We start from the raw sequence: 25389 nt of genomic DNA, 5'->3' as shown, positions 1-25389 counted from the left end.
TGGGCGAGGAGGGCGCACAGGTGTCTGGGGCGGCCGCGTGTGCCTGTGGGGCCTGGATCCTGCCTGCAGGTGTTCAGGGAGCGCTCGGTGGGACTTGCCGTGGCCAGCTGGGCCTGGGCAGCCTCCTCGGGCAGGGACTCTGGGTGATGCTCGAGGAGGGAGAGTGGCTGTGAGGGAGGACCCCTGTGTGCCAGACCAGGTGCTACCCTCGTCCCCAGATCTGGGCTTCCAGTTGCAACAAGACAGAGGCCGTTGCTCAGGAGAGAACAGCTGGGCCGCTGCTCAGGGTTTTCCTGGCTTTGGCCAGAACGTGCTGCTAGGAGTTGACCGACGGAGGTGGACCTCCCTCAGGGAGGGCCAGGCTGAGCTGCACACTCCTGTCAGGAGCTCTGGGTTCTGAGCAGGTCCTGCCCTCCAGACCCGGAGCAGAGCAGCCCTCGAATCCGACCAGGAGTGGAGAGGACAGAGCACTCCCCCTGAGAACACGGAGCCAGAGCCCGCCTCTCGGGCTCGCCGGAGCCGAAGGGTCCGGGCCTGCTGGGGCTGGCGAGGGCCGGCTGTTCTCGTCCTCCGCCCTAGAGCAGCCTTTGGTTCTGGGGGAGGTACTCCACCCACCCCACCCCTCAGCGTGATTCTCACCCTCTGCCATGGCTTTTTGCAGGACAGGTGAGGAAACAGCGTGCCAGGCATAGACCCTGTGAAAGGTGTTCTGAACCACCCAGCTTGTAGGGGCAGGAGGAGGCAGTACAGCTTAAACTCAACACTACTCGGATCTTTCTCAAAGAGTGTTTTTGCACTTGGCTTTTAGGGGAGTTTTCTTGTTTGTTAAAGGAGGAAGACGGTGAGTCTTCAAATGCAGATCCTTATTTTTAGCCGGAGCTACCTGCCCTGCCAAGTTCTTGGGCTTCATTTTTCCGATCCTTGGTGTCTAGGTTTTGAAAGGCCTTCCCTCCTCCCCTCCAGGCTCCCAGCTCCCTTTGGCAGGGGTGGGTTTCGCTTTTGGCCCCAGTCAGGTTTCTAACCAGGGCTTCGGGACGGAGCTATTGAGCCAGGGGCCCCTACCTGCCTGGGCCTGCACCCAGCTGCCGTCACAGGCAGGCTCTGCCAGGCGAATACAATGAACAAAGTTGGCTGGCCTCAGCTCTGCCGCCTGGGAGAAGCACAGGCTTTTCCCCAGCGGAGGAAAGAATGATCACTAGGGAAACCCAAGCTGCTTTTTTAGAAAGACCAAAAGAAGAAAGAAGAAAAAAGCATTTTTTCCAAACATGGACAACTCAATGCCGTCCACTCAGACTTCTGCAAGAGCAGAACAAAGGCCCTGACACAGAATGCAGAACGAACCTCCCGGGGCAGGGGCGTCTTCACCCACTTTCAGCGCTTTGTCACTGTGCCTTCCCTCAGTGTGTGTCAGGGAGGCTGTGCTGGGAACAGCTTGGAAAGGAGGGCAAGGCAGGTCTTTATTCAGACCTCCTCCATCTGAAAGGTCACTCTTCTGACAAAGCACTTGCTGTTTATCCGAGACTGTTTTTTAACTGGAGGAGAGACGATGGGGGCCCAGTTATCCTGTTGGCTGAAACAAAACAAGATCCTTGGAGCACACCGGGAAGCTGTGTGACCTTGGGCAAGTTACTTAACCTCTCTGAACACGTTGCACCATTTGCAGAATGGAGATAACTAGATGCATGTAGTGAGTGAGGATTACATGAAATATGAGCATGGTACCTAATGACATCTTAGGCATTTATAGGTGATTTCTCTGCCTCTTTTCCTGGACAAGCCAGGTTATCCTCACTAACCAACACACATATGCACAGGCATACTTGCACGCACACGTGTGCAGCAAGGCAAAGGATTCTAGCAGTATTGCTTTGGAGAGTCATGGGGTACAGAGATAATTTCCCTTTTCTGATATTTTAGAGATTTCCCTTCATCTCTTTCACTCAGGGGAAAAAAAAGGATACTCTTTATAATTGTCTGAAAATAAAAATTAGCCAAGTGATCTACTTAAAAGGAAAGGGAAGTGCTGGAGGAAAGAGTAGACTATTGAGGGTACAACTCAGTTGGAAAAGGGGTTAAACAGAGTGTATAAACCCCAGTATAAAATGAAATCCGTTCAGCAGTCTCGCTGTTTATTATTTTCTCCACTGGAGCCTTGCAGAGTTACACATGTGTGAAGTGGGGTTCTTTGGGAAGCTCTTCTTTCTCTTTTTAGCAATGTTACTGACTTTCTGAACCAGAAACTGGTGTCAAGACACCTGGGCGCTGGCCGCCTCTGCTCCCCCTGAGTCATGGAGCTCAGAGGCCCCGGGAGCCGCCCTGCGGGTTCCCAGCTACCTCGAACAGCCAAAGGGAAGCGTTGTAAGCAATTAATCACACAGTTAGCTCGTCTTTTTGCCACTGGCAATGATTGACCCTCTAGAAGTGCCCAGTGGATTTTCTTCCAGTCTCTTATGCCTCAGAGGAGAAAACCATTCATTTTTTTTTTTTTAAAAGGAAAGAAAGAAAAAAGCTTGTACACAGAAGTACAAAGTGAATATCTAAGGTTCACCTGTTCGATGACAATATACAGAGCACCCATGTGTATGTGTTACCGCTTCATCAGTTCTCTCTCTAACCTGGTGGGGTGGCCAGTGGGAGGTTATCATGCCCAGTTTACAGATGAGAACACTGAGGCAGGGGAGGTTCAAAGACTTGCTCACAGCTGCAGCTGGGAAGCGGCAGAGCAAGGGATCATTCTAGCTCCAAAACCTAGGTCGTGTGCCTTTTGGAAACAAAATCCAATGCTGTGGCCTGCCTCAGAGGCAGAGAGGACTTAGGACAGACTCAAGGTGGAGGAGGGGAGTACAGAGAATCTGCGGGGCGGAAACAGCGGCAGGCGTAGCAGGGCCAACGGGAAGGGAAGCTGCAGGAAGGCCAGCTGCCGTGGATGAAGTGGGGTTGTGAGGAGCTGTCTTCAGGAGGCCTGCTTGTCTGAGACAGTTCAGGCTCCGCTGCGGCTATCAGGAGGGGAGCAGAGCGCTCAGCAGCCTGCAAATTCATCTTGCTTCAAGCGACTTTGACTGGGTTTCTGATGGGTGACGTTGGATGTGGTCGCCCTCCTCCTGAGCCATGGGGGACCTCTCGCAGCTGCAAGCCTAGCTAATGGTGGTGCCCTCTCCGGGGACCCGCTCAGCAAGCACTGGCTGAGTATCTGGTGGAGCTAGGTGCAGGGGCTCCTGGGTCTCTGGAGGGTTACACCCACCCAGAGGAAAAGTGGGGAGCGGGTGTGCCCAGGGCACCTTGGGAACACCCCACTCAGAGGAACGGCTTCTGGGGAAAGGGTCTCTGAGCTGCCTAGGTGTTAGCGGAATCCTTTGCTTCTGCACCCATGCTTGTGAAAAATCCCTGGTGGCTGAAAGTGTTGAGGGCAGGTGGGGAGGGATTTATGGAGCCAGGAGTTGCCTGCAGAATCTCACAGTCCTGAGAGAAGGTGTGTTTGTGTGTGTGTGTATGTTTAGTGACTCAGTCGTGTCTGACTCTTTGTGACCCTATGACTATAGCCCACCAGGCTCCTCTGTCTGGGATTTTCCAGGTAACTGGAGTGGGTTGCCATTCACCTCTCCAGGGGATCTTCCCAACCCAGGGATGGAATCCAGGTCTCCTGCATTGCAGATTATTTACCATCTGAGCAACCAGCAAAGCCCGAAGCTGTTTAGTGATCTGCAGATACCCTCCGTGTGTGAGTGGGGGAGGGGCACCAGGCCTGGAAACCTCCTGCTACGTGTGAGGCAGCCCTCTAGCAAAAGGGCATCTACTCCCCCAGGTCGCTACCCTGTTTTCCTCTACCCACCCCGACTTCTGTGGAGAGACACAGCCTTGGTTTGGAGGGGCAAGCGGTGGCTCGAAAGAAGACAGGAAGCAGGCCCCAGAGGGCAATGTGGGTCGAGCTGAGAAGATGGTGTTGACCCTGGGCAGCCCGCCCTCCTGTAGCAGGCGCTGGACTGGAACTCTGCTCCGACGCCACTGCCGGGCCCACTCCCCCCTCAGTGGACGAGAAAGAGGCCACGAGGAGGGAGAGAGCAAGGCCAGGCCCTGAGGAGTGTGCAGAGGGTGAATGAAGGGAGAGCTGAGGATATCATTCCCCTTCTGAGATTTTTGGGGTGTACTGCTGGGAGCCCCCCAAGGAGAACCTTAGGCACCTTTAATCTCCAGCCCTCCCCTCCCAGCAGTCTGTGATTATCGGCAGAGAGGAGCAGGTCAGGAGCTGGAAGGCCTTGTAAGCCCCAAGTCACCTGTTGCCGCCTAACAGCAGGGGTGTTTTCCACTCCAGGAGGCAGGGCCGGCTTCCCGGGAGGAGTGAGAGCGTGCAGTCCCCAAGGGCCTTCAAAGGGGCCCCACGCTTGCTACATGCTCTGCCTCCCCATCCTGATATTCTTAACAAGTTCTGGACCCAGGGCCCGAATTTTACTTTGCACTGAACCCTGTGTATCATACAGCTGATCTTGACAGCAGCTGTGGGTGGGGTGGCCAGAGGCCCCCTCATCCCCTAGCCTTGGCTCTGGGTCCCTGCTTTCCCGTTTTCATCTTCCTCCTCGTCTCCACCAGTCCTCTTTGCCTGTTTGATGGCCCGGCTTTGAGGTCATCCCGTTTAGCCCTTTTATTTGTCTTACGGCAATGTTCCATGCAGCACAAGGCGGATAACTGGCTGGGGGAACCAGCCGGAGGGCAGCGTTTGCCCAGGAGCCGTTAGCATCACTGGGAAGCTTGGAGTCTGGTTAAGATAAACACAGAATCAGAGACGCTGCCCAGGCTTCCTCCCTGGGGCCCCAGCAGCCCCACCAGCCAGTGGATCGTTTCCGCACTGGGCTTTCAAGGGCTCCGGGTGATTCGAGTCCAGGCCAGAGTGGGGGTGAGGAGCAGCTTTCCTGGCCAAGGCTGCCCCGGGTGCTCTGAGGCTCCGTGTGTTGGGTGGAGGGGTCACTGATAGGGAGTAAACTCACATCTGCCCTGAGGCCTGGAATCTTTGGGCAAAGATGCAGAGGGAAAAGTGAGACAGAATGTGTTAGGCCCCGAGCCTTCCAAAGGCACCTAGTGGCTGGAGAGGGCTTGGTGCGTGTCTGCCAGGTTCTGAAACTCTCTTTCCGGGTGACTTCTGACACCTCAAGCTTGAAGAGGGTTGGGGTTTTGTTGTTGTTGGGTTTTTTTCTCCCGCTGCAAATCCCTCTCCACATTCTCTGAATATTTGAGCTCCTGTCAAGTCAGGTATGAAGGGAGGGAACTGGCCAGAGCAGTGTCAGAGCACCACACATCTCTTGAGTCTTAAAGGACCAGTGTCTGCCCGCTGGGGCTGGCTGTTTCCCGATCCTTCTGGACTTCTCTGAGTGCATTAGGGTTCTGTGCCTTTTCCCGTGCAGCCAGAGTAGAGAACAAAACCCCACCTCTCACAGAGCGAGGTCAGGGCTGCAGCAAACATCAGCGGAAGGCCTTCCTGCCCTGCACACAGGTAAGAAAACAGAGCAAAACCCAGACCAGTGCTTATTTAGCCCAGGCATGCAGGCAGTCATCTAGGGATTTGTGGAGCCAGGTTGTCCAAGCCTACGAAAAACCTTACTTCCATTCTGCAGTTGACTTACATACAGCACAGAATCAAGGTGAGAGATGTGCACCTCTGCGCCCCCACCCCCACCCCCCTGCCACCCTGCTTGACAGGCCATCAGCTTTGTGGGGCTTAATTTCCCCTTGGAATGCCACCCAAGAACACCCCAAGTACAGAATCCTAGCCACAGTCTAGGAATGATTAGCCGGTCTGATCTGACTCATGGGTGAGCCCCGGGTCACCTGCTGGCTGAGCTTGAAGTGGCCGCTGCCCAGCTCCGGAATGAGACCTGTCCGGGGTTTTGGTGGCTGGTCGTGGAGCATCTCCCAAACACTCTGGGCCCCTCTGTTGAAGAAGCATCCTGAACAACCCTTCCCCCTGAGCAGCCTTGTGCCTTGGCCACCCATGGGAACCACCGTGTAGAAATCTTGTCCTTCCTGCCCAGTTTTCTATCCCTGTCACCTTGTCCAGCGTGCTCTGGGCTGGAAGGGGCCCTGCTTGTGGGTAGACACCACTGTTGTTAGCTTGGTGTGAGGTTCCCAGGGTGAACTGGCACCTGTGGGCTGGGAGGAAAATGGAATGACTGGGAAACAATTCAACTAGTAAGATTCTTCATCTTCCAGAGGAAAGACTCCTGTCCACCATGGGGTGGTTTGAAGATGAGAAATGAGGCCATAAAGTGCCCGGCCCAGCTCCTGTCACATAGTGAGAGCCCATAAGTGATGAGTCAGGAGTGCGCACACCAGGCCCAGTGCTGGGGGAGCTGGCGCCCATCCTGTTGCACGTCTAGGGAAATGAGCCCTCCTGGTGAGGTGACAGATGATGCCAGCTTGCAGGCAGTTTCTGAGAGCCGTCCCCTTTGCTCTGTCACGCTCAGCAGACTGGCGAGGAACACCCGGGCTTATCCGTTTAGTTAAGCCAGTTCCAGATCCGCTTGTGAGTAAGGAGTACATTAGAGCTGAGCTTGCCTGAGTCAGCTAGTGGACTCCTCAGATTGACATATGAGGACCCTGCCGCCCAGAGAGGTCAGGGGGCGTGTCAGGCAGGTGGAGCTTTGGGGGTGTTCCAGGGAGGGTCAGCAGAGGGTGTCCAGATAGTCCTGGTGACTGGGAGGTGATGGAGGACCGGGACCAGCAAGATGAGCAGGCAGCCAGCGCTGCCCTGGAGGAGGGACCAGGCACCCTTGGCCACACCACCTTCAAGGCCTGTGAGGGCTGCCTGTGTGTCTGACAAAGCTGGGCTCAAGAAACTCGAGACCTGGGGCTGTGGTCTGATTCCAGCGACGGATGCTCTTGAGGCTCTCCCCGGAGAGAAAAGGTGATCAACTCCTCGAGATGAAATTCTTCCAGATTGTCGGGCTGTTCTCCTGTCTTGCTGGCCTCCTGTCTTGGTTTGGGGGAGAGGCCTGGCATCCACTTCTGAGGACTGTGGCTTCCTCCAGCAAGGGGCTCGGAGGGAGACTGCTAGCCCCCCGCCTGCCTTCTGGAACTGGCTGCCTGGGACATGGCTTCTACCTGGAGCAGGTGGTTCCTGGATGGGTGCTGGGCTCTCTGGCATCATCGTAGGGGAACCGATTCTCTGCGACCTCCCACCTTTCTGTTCTCTCCGCTCCTATGGGCTGGGGGTGGGGGGGCGCCATGATCACCCTGCAGCCTCCTTTCCTGGGCCTGGACCGGGATCTGCTTTTCTGTTTAATGTTTGGCAGCGACCTTAGGCACGGCCTGGGTGCTGCTATTTAAAACCACAGGAAAATCCCCTGCGTGCTGCTGCCAGCGCAGTTGAGAAATCCCCTGGTGTGCACACCCGGCCCAGTGGAATATTCCACCTTGGAAGGGGCGGGCTCTCTGGCCTTGGCCACGTGGGGCCCATTTTCACGTTGAAGAATTGCTTCCTTGTGGAGGAGGTGTGGGAAAAGGGAAGCTGCCCAGAAAAACGCCCCGTTTACTCAGAGCTCAGTCATGCTGGGAGGCTCTTGGGTCCCATAAGCTGTCAGAGGACCCCTGCCCTGGAGCACCCTTCTCCTTTTTGGACCCCTGGACGTAGAGGATTCACAGCTCAGATGCCCCTGCTGGGCCAGAGCCTGGCTTTTCTCAGCCAGCATCAGTTCCCTCCTGTCTCCTGCGTCTCAGGCCCACTGCCCGGTGGGTCCCAGGGGGTCCCCAAAGAGCTGCCTCCCAACAGGGTGGGTCTGGCCCAGCCCCAGCTCCATGGCCTTTATTCTTTAGTAAACTTAGCTCCAGACTGACTATTCCTGGGGTGACTTCCAGGACACTCTTCCTTGAACTCAGACCGCTAAGACTCTTCCACAAACACCTCTGTGCCTGTGAACTCCTAATGGCTTTACCTCCTGGGATCAGAGGAAGCTATGTGTTATTCCCATTTTACAGGTGAGATAATAGGGCCTCAGGGAGGGTCCAGAACATGTCCCAGGTCAGTGAGGACTGGATGGAGCCAGGACTCAGGCCCAGGGCAGCCTGTCTCCCCCATACCACAGTCCCCTGAGTCCAACCATCTCAGCCCCTACTCATGCTTATCAACCACTGCTTCCAGCTCTCGTTCCCAGCACACATGGCCCAGTTGCTCTAAATCTTGATCCTGGGCCTCTGTTCCCATAGGCCCTGCTGCCTGCAGGAGTCTTCTGCCCCCTCGAGGCTGCCCCTAGACCGCCTCTAGGGGTCAGCCTCCATCACAGCCTTCCTTCCCAGCAGACCTCAGTCTTTGCATCACCCCACCTCCAGCCCCACCCTGGCAGCTGACAGTCCTCCCTGGGTCCTCTACTATCACCACATCTGCAAATCTAGTATGAGATGACACGCTGCAGTGGGGTGATCGGGGCCTCTCGTCTTCCTCTGAGGGGCCCTTGATCTTGGGATGTGAGTGGGGTCATTTTTCAGAGAATTACTAGAGTGTCCACAGGACCAAAGAGCATGGGGGACCAGTTGTCCATCTCTCCCTAGACAGATGAGAAAACTGAGGCCCCAAGAGGGTTTGTGAAGAAGGGCAATGTGGGGGGACTTCCCTGGTGGTCCAGTGGTTAAGAACCCAGCTCTCAGTATGAGAGATGCAGGTTCGATCCCTGGTCAGGGAACCAAGATCCCACATGCCATGGAGCAACTAAGCCCTCAAGGCCAAAAAAGAAAAAGGTCAGTGCGGGTTTAGTTGACCCCTTATGAGTGAGTGGTGTGGGATGGGGTCAGCTCAGCCCTGGATGGAGAACACTCTACCTTCCCCTGCCTCCGACCTGGCTCTGAACCTGTGGGACCCTCGTCCCCTCTGAGCTTTGTTGCAGGAGAGTGACCAGAGGATGGTGATCACTTGCACTTTTCTTTTGGACCCACCTAAATGTCTTCCCCCTGGGTCAAACAGGCCATCACTTGGTTGGTTGTCTCATGTAACTAGATTTTACCATTGCTGCCCTCATGCATTGCCTGCCCTGAGTACTTATGCAGCCTTCTGGGTGCTTAGATAAGAAACACTTAATTTCCTTAGCCTTCTTCGGTGATCTCCATCAAAAGGATCTAGGAAAAACACCCTTGTCAATGAGCCCAGCCCTCTGTCATGTGGCCTGGCAGAGCACTGCCCTCACTTAAGGATAGAGTAGGTCTTGACGGTAGAGCGATAGTTTCTGGGATGGGGCAAACATTGCCAGGTTCGCGTAGAGAAGAATTTTTCTCCTTAAACAGATTTCAACTTGAAAACTTGATGACAGAAGTAGCTGAGTCTCACCATGGAGGAAAAAAACAAAGGAGACCAATTTAACCTTGATTTAACCTTGGGGAGTCCGTTCAGCATCCTCTGGGCGGCTGCTGGCAGACGGTACAGGACGGGGAAGGAGGAGCTGCCTCTCCAGGGTACCCTGTCCAGGCAGGACCCCCTCTTCTGCAGAATTCCCAGCTTCCCCTTCCCAGCACAGAGTCTTGGGGGTTTACTCTCTGTGGTTTTGCTGGTTCAGGGATCCGCTTCTCAGGAACTTGAAATGTTTCTCATCACCCCCTTCAGGGGCTCGAGTCTGGGGACACTTGATCTTCAGGTCTACAACCCATTCTTATTAAAGTTCATTTAGAGATATTTTTATACAGGGAAATGTTTATTGATGGGGATAAAAATGATTTTTTAAAAAAAGTAGTCCTATATAGGTGAGGGTTTAAATGCTGCTGTGTTACTTACTTGTCTGAGGCTGGGGTTCTGCAAATCGAAATGACAATGATTACCATGCTTGCTGAGAAAATAAAATAAGGTGCTCAATAAAGGTTAGTTCTCTTTTCTGCCCAAGGAGCCCCTCCTATACACACACAGAGAGAGAGACACACACACAGTTTTCATTTAAGAAACGTCCTGAGAAGGAGAAGTACAGTGGAGAGGGAGTCTCACGGGCTTGCTCACCCCGGTGTGCACCAGAGCCTTGGTGGCACTGCAGTCCCGGGGAATTCCCTTTAAAGTCGCCTCATACTTCTCACAGGCGAGAGCTGCCTTTGCTGCCGCCGCCTGTGCCAGTGCGGAGTGAGATGGCATGCTGCCGCGGGGCAACCACAGCCTCACTGGTCTTCCCCTTATGAGCCCTTGCTGTTGGGATGAGAGAGGTCATTTTCCAGAGTCCTAGAGTATCCACTGATCCAAAGAGCCTGGGGAGCAACTAAACCCTCCCTCGACAGATGAAGAAACTGAAGCCCCGAGAGGGGCACAAAGAAGGGCAGTACTGGTTTAGTTGTCCCCTGATAGGAGACTGGCATGGGATGGGGTCAGCCCTGGATGGAGAATCTCTGCCCTCCCTGTCCTCTGTTCTCACAGTGCGTCAGAGCCTGTCCCCTTGATTCGGGGTATTTTGCTCATCCTGTTTGTACAAGGGGGCAAAGCCCCCTAGATATATGCCACGTAGATGTTGGAGGTGAGGTCCTCAGAGCTGCCTCTTTGGGGTATGGCACTCACCTCTCGTCCTGTGGCCAGAGCTTACCTGGCTTTGAATTCATCCTCACCAGAAAGTAGTAGTTCTGCTTCTAACATAGAGTTTTTTGTTTGCTTGTTTCTAGAGCAAATCATGGAGGAAAATAAAAAACATGGTGCACTGGTCTCCCTTTGTCATGTCCTTCAAGAAGAAGTACCCCTGGATCCAGCTGGCAGGACACGCAGGTAGCTGCAGCTCTCCCGGGACGTCTGGCTCCCTGGGGAGGCGACCAACACGTGTTGGGGGTGGCCCTGGATATTCCGGGAGTTCAAGGTTCCGAACAGAGATGCTCTCCAAGAGAAGGGCCCTAACACTGCCTTGAAAATGCACATGACAATCGCCCTCTCCATAGTCTGCATCACCCCTTCACAGATCACACATCTCTCCCTTCAGACTCTGTCTCTTTCAATCTCTTTCTCTCAATCTCGCTTTCATTTTAACTCAATAAAACAAAGTCATCCATCTTTTTAGCTCGCCTGCCATTTGTCACCCTGGGCAAAGAGACAAAGCTAAGTGCTTCCCTGAGTGCCTGTTGTATGCTCACCTCACCGTGCTCCTCGGGGTAACAGCGCGAATGCAGATACAGTGTCTGCCCCAGAGACTCGTAGCTGGTGGGAGAGACAGGCAGGTCACTCCACGAGTGTTAGGACGGTGTGGAGTGCTGGTTGCAGTGGCCAGGCCCTGGGCTAGCTGTGAGGTCTCCAGGTGGCCCTCAGTGACAGGGGAGGACATCTAGAGCTGTCTAGCCCACTAGCCGTGGCCCTTTGTCATGCATCGTCCTTTGTAATGATGATCCATCCATCATCAGGGGAGTTTTCAGCGGCTGCCTGTGGGCTTCAGAGCAGCGCAAGGTCTGACATTTTTTTTATATCCTCAACCACGTTGGCCTAGCTCAAGGCAGGCCAATGGACATCCTTCCTCAATATTTGCCTGAGGGTGTGGCTCAGAAATGTGGAGTCCCCAGGTTTTCTCCCTGTCCTGGCACTAAGTCCCATCCTATCAGGGCTTCTCCACTGAGAGTGGAGACACCTTCGTGGCTGGTAAGGGTTGATGGTGGGGTGGGGGGTAGAAATTGCATAGAGCGTGGTGCGTAGGTCCTGCCCAGAACCTCTGCTAGTCTTGCTCACCCTCCAGCTGTGAGCACTGCTCTGCTTCCAACTTCAGAGGAGGAGCCTCTGGGGTCTGGGAAGTCGGGGAACCAGCCCAGAGTTGCCGTCTGGGTGTGGGGGAGACTGGGACTTGCCCCCAGTCCCCTTAAAGGGCCCGTTCCGCCAGCGGGGACCTGGGCACACCCTGAGCCCTATGCTTAGCCAACCCCGCAGCATCCCCTGTGATGGAGGGGTGTGTGTGCCACAGGGGGAGGTCAGGGCGGGGAGGGCCCGGGCCAGAGACCCAGGGTCTCCTCCACCTCGCTCTGCAGGGAGCTTCAAGGCGGCTGCCAACGGCAGGATCCTGAAGAAGCACTGTGAGTCGGAGCAGCGCTGCCTGGACAGGCTGATGGGCGACGTGCTGAAGCCCTTCGTGCCTGCCTACCACGGGGACGTGGTCAAGGACGGGGAGCGCTACAACCAGATGGACGACCTGCTGGCTGACTTCGACTCGCCGTGTGTGATGGACTGCAAGATGGGCGTCAGGTGAGCCAGGCTTCTGGGACGGGGCCCGCCCGCTGCTCGGCACCCAGCTGGCCGGGCAGCAGATCCTGGGCACGGCGGCGCTCAGGGATCCCAGGAGGCGGAGGCTTTCTGGGTGGTCCCTGAGGCCTCATGTGTGTGAGGAGGGGCCAGGGGTCTGGGTGGACCCCAACCCCGGTCATCTTGCATATGTGCGGAGGGGACAGGGAGGCTGGCTCTGCCCAGGACGACCCCTTTCCTTCTCCAGTGAGCCAGGGGCCGAGGGGACCTGGAGGAGTGCGGAGCCTCCCCACAGAGAGGGCTGCCCGTTTGGTCAGGCGGGATTGCTGGGGCGAGCAGGGGGGCGGCTTCCTGTTACACGGGCTACAAGAGGGGCGACGGGAGGGAGGCTCTTCTTATCCCATTCTCCTGCCCCGCCCCCCGACAGCAGGCACCGGCTTGCTGCCTTCTGGACTGGGGCTGGTGGTGGCCCCAGCCTGGCAGCTGCGTGTTCCTGGGTCAGGGGCAGGACACATGGCCAGATGTGTATGTGGGCAGCCTGTGTGTGGAATTGGGGCCCCCCACCCCACCCCAGACTCTGCCCAGACAGGACCCAGGAGGGAAGGAGACAGGAGGAGTGGGCTGGAGGAGACAGGGTGGTGAGCAGAGCCCAGAGGGCCTGAGACCTGGCCGCCGTCCCCACTTTGCTGGTCGGGTTTTCTCATCTCTTGGACTCTGACCATCTCACCTCAGGAGTCACAGGGTAACTCCTTCTCCCCAGCAGGGCAGCGGGTGGGGAAGTCCCCGCAGGCCTCAGAGAGCCGCCCCACTGCAGGTGCCTAGAGGAGGCGGCCAGACGCCGGCTCCTCCATCCCACCCGCTGCCCGCTGGGGAGACCAGGCTCCCAGCCGCAGAGCTCACAGCTGGAGCCTGTGTTTGCTTTGGATGGTTTAAGCAGTTTTATTTCTTAAAAGAGGAGATTGAGAAAGAGGAGTGTGTGTGAGTGTGTGTGCATGCGTGCGTGTGTGCGTCCGTACAGGAGAGAAGCAGGCAAGCTGGTCAGTTTTCTTTCTCTCTTCATTCCTCCTGGGAGTTGTGTCATAAAATCAGACCCTGCAAGCTGGCCCGCTGTGTCCCCTTGGCATTGCCCCGGGGGCGGGGACGAAGGGGTGGCTAAGTATAGGTCCCAGTCTTTGCTCTGGCACTGTCCCCAGCCTTCTCCTCCCTCCATCCAGGGGTCTCACCATCTCCAGCCCACCAGGGAGGAGACAGAACGTCCCTCCAGCCACCACTTGGCCACTGCTCTTCCATCCCACCCGCTGTACAGTCAGACCACGGCCAAAAAAAAGTACACCCCGTGGGAAGAATGCCTGGCCAGTCAGTTCCGAAAGGCTGCCGGTGTGCCCGTCTTGTTCCCTGGCAGGCTGGGGGGACAGGAGCCTCCCCTCTCACCAAGGCTGCCCCTTCCCCCTGCCGCCTGGAGCCTCTGTCCCATTGTACCCAGGGCTCTCGGGAGCCCCCAGCAGGGCTGAGACACAGTTAGCTCAGTCCTGGGCAGAGCTTGGAGACTGAAAGTGTGGGCAAGTGAGGGCCTGAGTGGAGGGAAAGGGATAAGTCTCCCCCAAACAAGTCCCCCTCCAGCCCCACCTTCCCTGTCTCCTGGGTCCTGAGCGTGGAGGGCCCTTCTGTGCTCCGAGTTTTGGGGACTTCTTCCAGCCGTCCTGGCAGATGGGCCTCAGGCCAGTCTGGGGCAGGAGGCCTCGGCCACCAGTGGCTTAAGGGACTCACCAGGGCCACGCAGCCAGCCAGACACACCGCCCACCTCTGCAGCTGGCCTCTGACTGCCAGTCTAGCCTGGGCTGCAGCTTGGCCCTTCCCAGGGAATCTGTGGTTGTCAGAGGGAGGAGACCGGAGCCGGGGCCACCACAGACCCTGCATCCCAAGCAGGAGGGGTTCAGATTCGTCACAGACTCGTCACTGTGGTGGAAGGGCTGGTCAGCAGACTGAGCCTCAGCCACGGTGGGGCCTGAGGAGAGGGTGATGGAGGCACCTGTGGTGTCCTAACGAGGGGCATTCTTGGGACCCCGGTTCCACAAGGACATCAGCCCGCTTTGCTCTAGGGAGTTTTCTTCGATTTAACCTGTAACTCTGTGTCTGGAGAATCAGGAGTGTCTTCCTGACGTTCGGGCCAGGGGCTGGCAGGTAGAGACCGAGCTGCCTTAGCACCTCTGCCCTTGTGGAAGCAGGTTGGGGAGGGTGGTGAGCATGGGTGGCTTTGGTGTGTCACCTGTTGGCTCCCCATGAACCAGCTGCCTTCCTAAGAGGCGCCCTCCCTCTGTTTGATCTTGTGACTTTGCCCCTGGGCCTCTGCTCCTCCTCCACATGATATGGAGGCATGACCTTCCCACAGGGGTGGACGAGGTGGGCTGGGCAAGTGTCAGGACACCTCCCAGTGGACCCCTGACCCCACCATCCAGCTCGTGACCCTGTAGGCATCTGCCCAGCCCCTTTCCTCCCTGAAAGGTGAGCAACTCTGCCCAAACTGAGCTACGCGGGCCCCTTTTTGGAGAAAGCCCCATGTGGAGAGGGATTTGACATTGAGGCTTGCTTCCTGTTTAAGGAGCTACTGAGAAACCTTTGCAGAAGTGCATCCACCCACCCGCCCTGCAGGCCTCTGCAGTGCACTCAGGAGCATTGGGATGGCAGCCACTTCCACCACACACACAAATACGCACACGGGCCAGCGTGACGCAAGTCCACGCAGAAGCCGCCTGCCCACAGCCTCTGCCCTGAAGCTGTCATCATCACTGACCTGGCTCTGCACACGGTGGTGTTTGTGTACACGGGCGTACATATAGTGGTGTGTACATGCATGTGTATGTGTGTAGACAACACAACCGAGGCAGACCGCCTCCTTCTGGTCATCATTCCCTGTGCTGTGCTGCGCTTAGTCGCTCAGTCGTGTCCGACTTTCTGCGACCCCATGGACTGTAGCCCGCCAGGCTCCTCCATGCATGGGATTCTCCAGGCAAGAATTCTGGAGTGGATTGCCATGCTCTCCTCCAGGGGATCTTCCCACCCCAGGGATCAAACCCAGGTCTCCCACATTGCAGTGACTTCTTTACCATCTGAGCCACCTGGGAAGCCCAAGAATACTAGAGTGGGTAGCCCATCCCTTCTCCAGAGGAACTTCCTGACCCAAGAATCGAACCGGGCTCTCCTGCATTGCAGGCGGGTTCTTTACCAGCGGAGCTACCTAGGAAGCCCTCATCACGCCCTGGAAGGTCCTGAATGACCAGGCCCAAGTTCACACCCAAAGATTTGCTTTTTTCTTGTTAAGAGTTGGTCCAGTGGTTCTGGAAACTTTTTAATAGATGTAGATTTGACTAGTGTGTTCTGAGTCCCACACTGGCCGGTTGGAGGTGTGGTGGGTGTCAGTGGAGCAAAGCCCCTGGGGACAGATGGCAGGTGGAAGCCAGGCCGGTTGTCACAGGCCACTGTGTGGGCAATGCCCACCCACACCGGCCCGGGGAGAAAACTTCGTCTACTTAACTGACGCTGCAGATTTCTGTTTCAGGAAGGGTCACAGACAGCTGCTGAACTCATTGTCGGGGGTGATGGGGAGTTTGAAATAGTAGCAGGGAGGAGGGTGGGCGTCTGATATGCAGCAGGGGAGTTGACTCACCCCATTGGCCCTGGGGGTCAAGGAGGCAGCCTGGGGCCAGGAATTCAGTGCCAGGCTGCTCAGAGTCTGTACTGTCCCTGCTTCTGTAACGTCCGCTGATTTCTAGGGAACCCCTGCCAGTTGGGCCTGCAGGCTACCCCCCCGACCCCGCGCCGCCCCGCCCTCAACACCTGTGCAGAGGGCGCGGCGGCAAACAGTTTGCTTGACTGCATCTTCTCGAGGCCTGGTGTCCGAGAGGCAGGAAGAGCCCAGCATGTCTCTTCTGTAGCAAAAGGAGCCCCGAGGCTCCCCTCTCCTCCCCTCCATCATGCTTCTCCCTCCAGCACTGTGGCTCCTTCAGAGACCGCCTTCTGGCCTGGCCTTTTTACTCAAGAAGGTGTTCTCTCTTCAGAGAGAGCCCTCAGGAGCACCAGGGAGATGGGCAGGGTAGAGGGACAGAACATGCTCCCAGACCCACACAGGTGCTGGCTTCCGAAGCCCTCGCTTCTTGGGAGCATCCCAGGCAGCCATGGGGGGCGGGGAGGCTGGGCCCTGAATGGACCTGCCCTCAGCCCCCTCCCCATCCTCCCCGCAGCAGGACGAGCTCCCAAACTGCCCTGGCTCCTCCTCCCCTGCTGGTCCTGTGAGCCTCCCCGAGAAGGAAGAGCTCCTTGGGCTTTGTCAGGCCTTCCCAGTGGTCTCAGAATGAAGTTGCCCCCATTAGGCAAGGCTGCCCTGGTCTCTGTAAAGAGCCAGGCCCAGCCCAACCCAACGTGTGCCCGCCCTGGGTGAGCCTGGCTTGGCCAAGCTGACTGCAGGCCTCGGGCAAGGCGCCAGTGGGCCTCGGTCCAGCCAGTGGCCCTCATGAGGCCTCCCTTCCCTCGCAGGACCTATCTGGAGGAGGAGCTCACTAAGGCCCGGAAGAAGCCCAGCCTCCGGAAGGACATGTACCAGAAGATGATTGAGGTGGACCCAGAGGCCCCGACCGAGGAGGAGAAAGCCCAGCGGGCCGTGACCAAGCCGCGGTACATGCAGTGGAGGGAAACCATCAGCTCCACGGCCACCCTCGGGTTCAGGATCGAGGGCATCAAGGTGAGGACTGCCAGGTGGGGCCTGAAGCTGCCTGAGCCGCCCAGCTCCTGGATGGGAAAGGACTGGGTCCTTGGATTCCACCAACATTCACCCCAGGGGTCCTTCAGAGGCTGTAAGATTCCTCCCAGTATAGACCAGGGCATGGGCAGCCAGCCCCAGGGGCAGACGTTTGGGGAAATTGGCCTACTCCTTGATCTGAGTCCGGGTAGGATGGCCATGGAGGGGGCTGGGGCCTTGGAGCAGGGGTAGCTTCTAGCCCTGCCCAGCAGTAAGCTCTCTGCCAATGACCCTGCCTTCAGTCTAGACCATGCCCAGCACTGAGTACCCACCCAGGAGGGCCCTGCCTGGATGCCAGGGCTGAGAGCTGGCTCATTCTGCCCAGGGTCCCAAAAGGAGGACTTAGAGTGAGATGCCGGCAAGGGAGGGAGCCTGCTAGCTGCTTTGACATCCGAGTCGTCTGCCCAGGTGGGCAGGACTAGGCACTGCTCCATCCGAGTCACCAAACACCTCTGGGGAGCCTGCACCGAGGCCACCCCCCAACTTCCGAGCCACCTCATTCTCCTTTCTTTCCCCTTCACTAATCTGAGTAGGGCCTGAGAATGCTTTCCCCAGACCCCGGCTCCTAGACACTGCCCTTGCTGTTGGATCTGGCGGTCAGCTCAGACGTGCGTTTCGCCTCAAGCAGCATGGTGTGAGGTGCTGGCCCCTCGGTCTCAGGCAGCCATCCCTCTCAGTGGAGGACAGTCCCTGAGCGTTCTTGGGTATCTCCGCTCTGTCCATTCTTGGCTCATGTTGGCCAGCCCTTGCCCAGAGTAGGGCATGAATCCCGAGCAAGTGAAACCAGGGCAGCTTCCTTGCAGATGGCATTGGGTGGAAGTTTCTGCTGGGCAGTGGCCCCCGGGACAGCTGCTTTACGAGCTGAGAAAGCCCCTTGCCCCTCCCCTGTCTTCTGAAAGCAGCTTTTGCTGTGTTCTGCGTCCAGTGTTGTTATATGCACATCCTCTCCCTCCCAGCACTCCTTTTCCTTTCTGAATCTGTCTGAGGCAGTCTGCTTTCCCCTTCACCTCTCTCCATCTCAAGTTGGATCTTCTGGTCTCTGTTGTCCAGCTGTTTGGGAGCAGCCCACAGCCCGTCTTCTCGGGCTCTGAGAGAAGCCAGCTGCCTTCACCAGCTCTCCACCAGCCTCTCCCCTCCCTTAGTCCAGGAAAGGGCCCCCGCAGAGACCCTCTGTGGGGTGGGGAAGGCCCAGCCCACAGCTCTCTCACGCTGCCCAGGGTCCTGCCCGTTCTTGCAGAGGGAGCCACAGTGCCTTAAGCTCAGCTCCCGGGGTGCATAGACCCACGTCTGGGGGCTCCTGGGGGAGCCATCCTTGCTCACGCTTTGATCTTAAAGAACAGATTTCTTAATGGAGGTGCTAAATAAGCCCCACGTGTTGCCTGGTCTGCCTGGAACAGACTTAGCACCGGGCTCAGGAAATGGACCCATTTTGTGTGCTGGGCGGGGCTGGGAGCCGGGTGGGCTGTTAAACCTCAGCTCTCAGGGAACCTAAGTCAGATACCTGTAATTACAAAGGCAATCTGAACGTGGGGCAAGGGGCGCCTCTCTCCTGTGGTGAGCAAGGGCGTCCCTGGGCAGCAGGGACCTTCTGGCACCCCGGTTCTAGGATCCGGGCCTCTAGGGGCAGCAGAGACCCATGAGGCTCTCTCAGAACCCCGCTGCTCACACTCGGGATCCTCAGGACAGGCAGCTGTCATGGCCTTGCTCCCCCATCTTGGCCCAAGCTCCCCTCAGGCCTCCAGGCCTTCCTAATGCTCTTCCTCTGCCTGAGACGCTGGTGCCATCTGCTCCTTCTCCTCAGCCAGGGCCCAGGCCAGGCGCCCTCTGCTGTGCGTCCGATTAACCGCCCCGTGTCCGGTCAGTCCGGTGCCTGCCTCCTGGTGCTGCTTGCGGGCACCTCACTGCCTGGGGGTCAGTTTGGGGCTCCTGGCTCTGAAGCACGGGGTGGGGGAATGAGTGCAGTGCCCACCTGTGGGCTGTCTGCTGACCTGCCTCCCGGGTGGATGTCGTTCTCCTCAGAAAGAAGATGGCTCTGTGAACCGGGACTTCAAGAAGACCAAAACGAGGGAGCAGGTGATTGAGGCCTTCAGAGAATTCACTAAAGGAAACCCAAACATCCTGGTGAGTCAGGTGCCCCCCGCAAAGGGGCTGGGCCCTCTCTGGGGGTTCTTGCCCAGCCCAAGACTGAGCCGTGGTACCCATGCAGAAAACCCTGGCCTCAAACTTCTGCTTGGAAGGTGGAGAGGGAGGTGGTGTGGTTGTCAGCCTGTCGGCGGGTGAACATGTGCTCGTTTTTTCCCTTCACCAGAAACTCAGCTCCCCAAAACGTCTCCATCCCCTTCAGAGCAGTCCTTTCCAACGCTGTGTTCCTCTAGCCTCCCCGCCCCCCCCCCCCCCGCCCCCGCCCCGCCCCGCCCACTGCCTGCCAAGTATTACGCCAAGTGCTCACCAAACCCTCACAGCAGCCGCCTGCAGCGGCTCGGCATCCTTGTCCCCATTTTACAGATGAGGAGACTGAGTGGTCAAGGGCACGCAGCTAGGAAAGTGGGGGAGCTGGGGCTCACAGCCAGTGGGCCGGCAGCTGGCTGGTCCCTGCACTTCTAGGCCTGGCCAGCCCTCCACCAGGCTGAGACGGAGTGACGGAAGTGTGCGGGGGTTGGGGCTGAGATGTCACATCACCCTCCCCTGCAAGAACTGACGGGCTCTCTGCGCCTGGAGGTGTGGGTGGCAGAAGTTCGTGACAGATGACTTCATTTGCTGTAGGCAGGCTGGACAGATGCTCTGAGCACTGGGATCATGTGAGATAGGGTGTGTTGAGCCCCCACACCCCAATTACAGGGCACCCTGTGACCGTCAAGGACTTGACTACACCAGGGAGGTGGGCCCTGGATCCTGCTTGAGAGGTGCCTTCTCCTGCATGGGCTCCCCAGGACTGCTGAGCTAGAGGGCTGGACCCAGACAGCCCTTCTCCAAGGAGACTCAGCACCGGCTGGTACTGGGGAGTCTCCCTCCAGCCTTTTCCAGCTGAGAGACTTTGGCCCGTGGTAAGAGCTGAGGCTTCAGGCGTGGGACAGGTGCCCCAGCTCAGCAGAGCTGCTACAGAGTGCACAGTGCCCACGCCCGGACAAGAGGGGTTTATTGCTTGCGCTGAGCCCCAGGCTGGCGCTGCTCCACATGGGCGTCAAGGGGACCCTAAGTGCTTGTGTGCAACGGGCTTCCCTCCTTGCAGCCCCCCAGGAGGGTGGATACCCCAGGGCCAGCACAGCTCTGCGGAGAAGCCACTGGAAGAGGGATTTGTGGCTTTGGCTCTTTTATGCTGTTCTTTTCAAAAGTTCAGGGCACTTAAGTTTGTGTCAGGAAGTTCGCACCATGGCAACCGGGCTCTCTGGGTGCTGCCTCCACACTGCTGGCATTCCAGAATAGACTTAACCCCTGTGCGAGGGGCGTCTGGAGCTGACTCCCCTCCACCCCGGCACCTCCTGTCACGAGGCAGTGTGGAGTAGAGGGAGCATGGGATCAGGGCCCAGCTGCCTTGCCCTCATGGTGCCTCAGTTTCTTCATTTCTAGATGAGGAGGTTGAAATAATCAGAGTGTGAGGACCCTCTCATGCTGACATCAGCGACTCTTAACGGACTAAATGACACCTAGCCACCACACCCCCCACCCACCCCCCACCCCGATATATTTAAAAATCTGGGCATCTTTCTGTTCCCAGATTGCCTACCGGGACCGGCTGAAGGACATCCGGGCCACCCTGGAAATCTCTCCCTTCTTCAAGTGCCACGAGGTAGGTGTCAGGCGTTTGTCCTCAGGGGCGGAGACCTGTGCTCTGTGTGGTGGGCCATGACCTCGGGGTGCGCCTGCCTGAGTTGTGGGCCTGCCCCCCATGCCAGCAGACCTGCTCCCGAAGCCCGGGGGCCGTCCTTAGGCTGACTGCAGCCGGGTCAGGCCCCTCACTCCACGCAGGAACCACACCGCAGCCACATGCCAGGTTCCCCGGGACGGCCACAGGGACTGTGAGCTGTGGTCCCGTCGCCCTCTCCTCCCTCTCCCTCCCGGCCACGGGGGCTCCTCCGTTCTGAGTGGCTGTGGCAGACTTGTGTCTCCCACACCCGAGGCTCCCTGAGCCTCTGGAGTAGCTAAGTAGCCCTCCACCACCACCCCGAGATCTTCAGGAAAGGCAGGCAGGTCTCAGGGTACCACTCCGGAGCAGGGCAGAGGGCAGCACGCAAGGAGCCTGAGAGAGAGAGGATTTGGGGGTTGACAGCAGTACCCAGAGGGGCTCATAAGACCCTGACTTGCTGGGGAGCCCAGGCCCACGTGCGAACATGCACACACACGCACAGGGCCTGCCACCCTGGACATTCCTTCCTGGCTCTGTTCACACTGGGTGGTCGTGTTCTGGATCCCGTGTACTCTGCCCTGGGCATGGCCACCCTCCTGGGCTCCGCTGCCCAGGAGAGAATGGGGGAATGGAGCCGTGGGCTCTGGGCCTCACCTGAGTGCTGCTCTGCCCACCTCACACTGAGGTCTCCGGCTTTCCCTAGCCTGGTCTGCAGCAGGGGGAGGTCAGGGCGGGGCCTGGCCCTTCCCGGCCTCATCTCCCGGCTCCCCTCCAGGTCATTGGCAGCTCCCTCCTCTTCATCCACGACAAGAAGGAACAGGCCAAGGTGTGGATGATCGACTTCGGGAAGACCACGCCCCTGCCCGAGGGCCAGACCCTGCAGCACGACGTCCCGTGGCAGGAAGGGAACCGGGAGGACGGTTACCTCTCCGGCCTGAACAACCTCATCGACATCCTGACGGAAATGTGCCCCAGTGCCCCGCTCGCCTGAGGCCACCCTCCGCCCCGCCTCACCACCGCCCTGGCCTCTTTGCCCCCTTGCTTTCCTTCTCCTTCTGAATTTTCCCTTCACTCCCCCGCTGGGTGGAAGCCCCAGCACTCACCCTCCTGATCGATTGGCACTACAAGACACTTTGTAGAAGAGATGAGATTTTCTAGTTACTTCCTTATTGAAGGGCTTGGAGCTGGGATTTCCACTTTCTTTGTCAGTAGGGTCTCCTACTAGCAGAGAAATGCCCAAACCCAGGCTTGGCTGCCTGCTGGGAGGCCAGTAGGGTCTAGAGCTGGAGGGAGGCTCAGGCAGCCATGGGGTTCCTGGCTCCAGAGGGGACCCTAGCAGAAGAGCCCCCCAGCCTCTGGGCCCCGTTACCTGTGGGGGCCTGCTGCCCCCTGGTGGCTGGTGCCTGTGATGGCACTGTTAGGTGTAGCCCGCTTCTGCCTTACCCTTTTGGGGATGGGTCCACTGTTTCTCTGGACGTGGCGACCTGCTGCCAGGCTTTCTGGTATTTGGGGCACAAAACTACTGGGAACAGAATGTCGGCCGTGAATAAAAGATGCTCTGTTTATCAGCCGAGGGACTCCCAGAGATACCCTGGTGGCCTTTGTAGGTCTGCCAAAGCAGGGACCCCTCCCACTGGGTATTGAAACGCCCCAGCACTGGGATAGACCCAGGATCCAAAGGTCCCAGATCCCACTTGACTGTGCTCTCTGACATTGACCTTCCCGGGAGGGCGCAGGCAGGAGATTTGTTCTTCCTTCTGTGGTCTTGGCATGAATTCAGGGGGACACTCTGCAAACCTGAGCTTTCAGAGATGTCCCCTGACCCCCGGGGCCTTCCATCTGTGCCTCCCACCTGTGCCTCCCACTTCCCCCCTTACTTTGAGAGGTCCTGAGGGCTGGATGGCAGCGGGCCAGGGCCCAGGCAGCGTCAAGGGGAGAAAGAACCTGCAGAGGACACTCCTCTCCTGTCCTCTCACCTCCCCACTTCCTAGTGCCAGCTGGTCCCCCTGATGCACACCCGGGTCTCTCCTGAAACCCAGACTGCCCAGCAGTTAGGGGGCAGAGCCTCGGGCCAGTGCTGAGCAAGGAGGAAGCAGGACATTGGCTCACTGGCATCATTTTCCCCCTGAAATACTCTTAGTAGCCTGGAGGGCTTAGACCCATTTCCCAAATGTGGTGGGGGCAACTTCCAGAATATGTGGAAGGTGCCAGGCATCTCTTCCTGGGGTTTCTAGGTTGCTTGAAGATTTATAGGGTTAGGGTTAGGGCTGTAAGCCTTATTTTAGTTGTAAAGCAAGTAGGTATGTATTATTGAGAAGGATGTAGATCTCGCATGACTTTTAAAGAACAAAACTCCAGCTCTGTGGCCATTTGGTGCTGTGCCCCAGGTGCTCACCTGTGCTGCAGGAGGTTGGGCCCATTGCTCTGCAGGGAGAAGCTCCGGGGACATGTGGAGTGGATGTGTCCCCAGGTGTGTGTGCCTGGAGGACCAGTCCAGAGGGAGGGCTTCCTGGGCTGCCCCCTGTCACCCCAGGGTCTCTGGGGGAACTGTCAACTTGCCCGCATGACTTACATTTCCCTTTTCATCCTGGGTGAGTGACAGTTGGTGGGGGTGGAGGGTGGGACACACGAGGATGTGTAAGTACAGATTTTAAAAAAGGAAATCACTTTTCAACTTCCTGGCTCTTGTTCAAAACAGCAGTGAGCTCCAGTGTGGGCTGACTTGCTAAAGGTCACACCCCCGCCTGGCTGAGCACTGGAGAGCTCGTGACACCACGTGACCCTAGAAGGCAGAAGCGCCAAAGTCAGCTTGGGGTCTGGGAGCTGTGGTCAGCTGGGTCAGAAGGGACCCCGGGGGTCTGTGCTGCAACTGTCTGGGGCGGGGGGGCCTGGGACGTCATGAATTCAGATGTAAAGCGCCACTAGGGGCTGGCCGAGTTACCCTCATTCTATCTAAGAAAAAAAGTTTGCTAAAGCAAAATAATGCCATGAACAAAAATTACAGGGGACCAGCTTAGCCAATTGAAGAGAACAAACTTTCCGAGCACTTTAAGCAGACACCAGTTGTTTGCAAACAACGTGCTAATATACAAGTGATTTGTTCATTAAAGGTGCCCCAGAGGGCCTCCTCTTGGCAATTCTTTGCTTTGGGTTACAAGTATATATGTGAAAGGTAGAAAGTGGTATCTCTGTGGGGTTATTGTATTACTTAGGGGTTTGAGGGTTTTGTATTTCCCATGCTAGTTCTCCTGCACACCTCCTCTCTCGCACTCCATTCTCCCTGCTGTCCCCCACTCTTCCGTTGTCCAAGTGGGATGGATGGATCCTGGAATGGGATTCAGGCAGTCTGGAAACCTCCCCCAGCCAGCCCGGTCCAGGCGGGGACCCCCTGGGTCCTGGCCCTGCAGGCGTCAGGAGGGAGGGGTGAGGTGTGCACACCTGCACACAAGTGAGTGGGTGGCCCCGTGGGGCCCCGGGGCTCCTGGGGTTCACTGCTCAGCAGTGGAGGGGGGTTCTCAACTGCTTGTCCCAAATGTGCTTTTAGTGTCATGTAAGAGGTTTTTAAGTTATATTTATTTTGTGGGTTTTTCAATTGCACAAAACACTAAGTCTGAGAGGCTGGATGCTACTTCTCCTTAAAGCTCTGCCTTCTTTCTGAGCGCCTTTTCCCACCCAGTGGAAAGAGCCTGGGTGTAGCCGTGGCCACCGTCCCCCTCCCCTCCCCACTCCCCATGGACTCTTTCCACCGTTAGCTGTATTTAGCTTTGAGTTTCTCTGCGTCTGGTCAACCCCCGTGTGTATATAACCCAGGCCCTTGCTTGGGAAGAGGCGAGGTGCTCACCCCCTGCCAGTGCCTTTTTCTGGAGAAGACGACTCCCCCGGGTGTTCTCCTTCCCTCTGCACCCCTCTCCTCGCCACGCCTTTGGAGAAAAGTGAGCTGTTACAGACCCCCGCACCGTGCCTGTCACACAGACTTCACACGCTCTGTACCTTCCTGAATAAAGGCCCTGGAGACCATGGTGCTGGGTGTTGTGTGTGCTGTCCTTCCCTCCCCACGTCCTTGAGGGGTGTCTGGGGGCGGGGGCAAGGGCAGCTCTGTAAGTTGGAGGATCCAGTGGGGCTTCATTCTGACGAAGAAGCAGAAAGCACACCTCCTCCTCAGGCTTTGCTCCCCGGGGAACCTCAGCAGAGATGCCACCCTTTAGCTCTTGGCTCCCATGTTAACTCCTCGGAAAAGTCTCTGAACCCCTGGCTAAAGCAAGCGTACCCCAGCCACACTCATCTCCCGCACGCTGCGCAGTGCTCCAGACCGTCTACAGGACTTGGGGTCTGTCTCCTCCATTACGAGAGCGGAGACTTGACCTTTTAATGACGTTTTGCAGGGCCAGACACACGGTAGGTGCTCAGGCAATGTTGATGGGGTCCCTGAGCACCCCCAGTGACCATGGCTGTCGGGCACACAGATGCCCCTCCTTGGGCAGGAGAAGAGCTGCTCCCAACTGGCATGGATTACCTGGCCTCCACCCTCTCCTGCCTTCTTGTCTGTGCCTCTTTCAGCCATCCGTTCTCAGTGTCTTTCTCTAGATTTTGCCGTTGCCAGTAATT

General features: G+C 57.4%; 1 protein-coding gene across 2 annotated transcripts in view; it reads left to right on the top strand.

Annotated features, from left to right (window-relative positions):
* Positions 1-24803, top strand: part of ITPKB (inositol-trisphosphate 3-kinase B) — a 104102-nt gene extending 79299 nt beyond the window's left edge. For both annotated transcript variants that reach the window (XM_043922756.1, XM_043922757.1), the window contains exons 3-8: positions 10603-10702; positions 11938-12151; positions 16679-16883; positions 18960-19061; positions 20656-20727; positions 21560-24803. In XM_043922756.1, coding sequence (XP_043778691.1) covers positions 10603-10702; positions 11938-12151; positions 16679-16883; positions 18960-19061; positions 20656-20727; positions 21560-21775 — 909 coding nt within the window. In that variant the 3' untranslated portion in view covers positions 21776-24803. The remainder of the gene's footprint in view (positions 1-10602; positions 10703-11937; positions 12152-16678; positions 16884-18959; positions 19062-20655; positions 20728-21559) is intronic.
* The last annotated feature ends 586 nt before the right edge of the window (positions 24804-25389 follow it).

Source organism: Cervus elaphus, chromosome 14, assembly GCF_910594005.1.
Source record: "Cervus elaphus chromosome 14, mCerEla1.1, whole genome shotgun sequence".
Taxonomy (NCBI): domain Eukaryota; kingdom Metazoa; phylum Chordata; class Mammalia; order Artiodactyla; family Cervidae; genus Cervus; species Cervus elaphus.
Note: the sequence above shows the minus strand (reverse complement) of the source record. Positions and strands in the feature narration are given on the sequence as shown.